At 58.8% G+C, this 1087-nt stretch overlaps 1 protein-coding gene across 1 annotated transcript in view; it reads left to right on the top strand.

Annotated features, from left to right (window-relative positions):
• The first annotated feature begins 183 nt into the window (after positions 1 to 183).
• Positions 184 to 1087, top strand: part of ADSSL1 (adenylosuccinate synthase like 1) — a 37495-nt gene continuing 36591 nt past the window's right edge. Inside the window, exon 1 of the mRNA XM_018556173.1 lies at positions 184 to 451. Within this exon, the coding sequence (XP_018411675.1) occupies positions 278 to 451 (174 nt within the window). The 5' untranslated portion in view covers positions 184 to 277. The remainder of the gene's footprint in view (positions 452 to 1087) is intronic.

The raw sequence follows: 1087 nt of genomic DNA, 5'->3' as shown, positions 1-1087 counted from the left end.
ATGGCAGAGCACGACCCTTGATTTAACTGCGGCTCCGCCCCTTTCCCCGTTCTCTATAGCCGACTGTCTCCTTGAATGGCAGAGCGCGACCCGCTCTGGCTCCGCCCTTTAATAATATTCGGTGTGTGTTTTTTTTTCTCCTTCGCCTATGACAGAGCCCCCTCCCTCTCCATAGCCTAGATCCCGCCCCCTTTTGCTGGCTCATTTCCTCTAGTTCTCCCGCCTTTGTGGGCCCCCCGCTCTCGCTGTCACTTAGCTCGGATACGCAGCCTGGGTCATGTCCGGCACCCCGGCCGCCAACGATAGCAGCCCCCCTGGCACGCAGAAGAGGCCTCGATACGATGTGGGCAATAAGGTCATCGTGGTCCTCGGGGCGCAGTGGGGGGACGAAGGCAAAGGCAAGGTGGTGGATCTGCTGGCCACGGACGCCGCTTTGGTGTGCAGGTGCCAGGTAGGTCCTTCCTGATGGCGGAGGGGCCGTGACCCCGGTGTCCTCTACAGCCCCGTCCCGGCGTGTCACATGAATGAGCGTTGCGGGGTCATTCCGGTCCCCTGTCCTGGCCGGGGAGCCGTGTTCCGTCACTCGCTATGGATTCATTCAATGGCCCGGTTTGTGCTGCCTGTCATCCTCAACCTCTTCCCATTGATCACCGGCAGCCCCGTCATCTCCATCCCCGGGCAGCTGATCGTAGTGCTGGCAGCCACGTGTTCCCTTCTGGAGGAGGAGTGAGACTCCCGGCTGTACGGGTCACCCTATGAGTCACTCCGCTTCACACGATCAGGCCGAGGGAGATCGGTCCCATCCGAGAGCAGGCTGAGCTCTTCTACTGGCTGTCAGGCTGCTCCCCCGGCTTCAATGTGGATCGGTACTCTGGTCTGAATGCCGGTTCTGGGTCAGGAACATGGGACCGTGAGCCATTGTGTATGTCATGACAGGTCCACTTTACAGCACATTACTCTGATTGTTTTTCTATATAGGGGCTGGGCGACTCCGGTCTCCAGTTGTACTTTAACTACAAATCCCAGCGTGGCTGTCAGTCTTTGCAAAGCCTCATGGGACTTGTCGTTCCACAACAGCTGATGTTGC

Source organism: Nanorana parkeri, unplaced genomic scaffold (genome assembly GCF_000935625.1).
Source record: "Nanorana parkeri isolate BGI_ZX_2015 unplaced genomic scaffold, ASM93562v1 scaffold12, whole genome shotgun sequence".
In the NCBI taxonomy this organism is placed as follows: Eukaryota; Metazoa; Chordata; class Amphibia; order Anura; family Dicroglossidae; genus Nanorana; species Nanorana parkeri.
The sequence above is the reverse complement of the archived record's forward strand: the minus strand, read 5'-3'. Positions and strand labels throughout refer to the sequence as shown.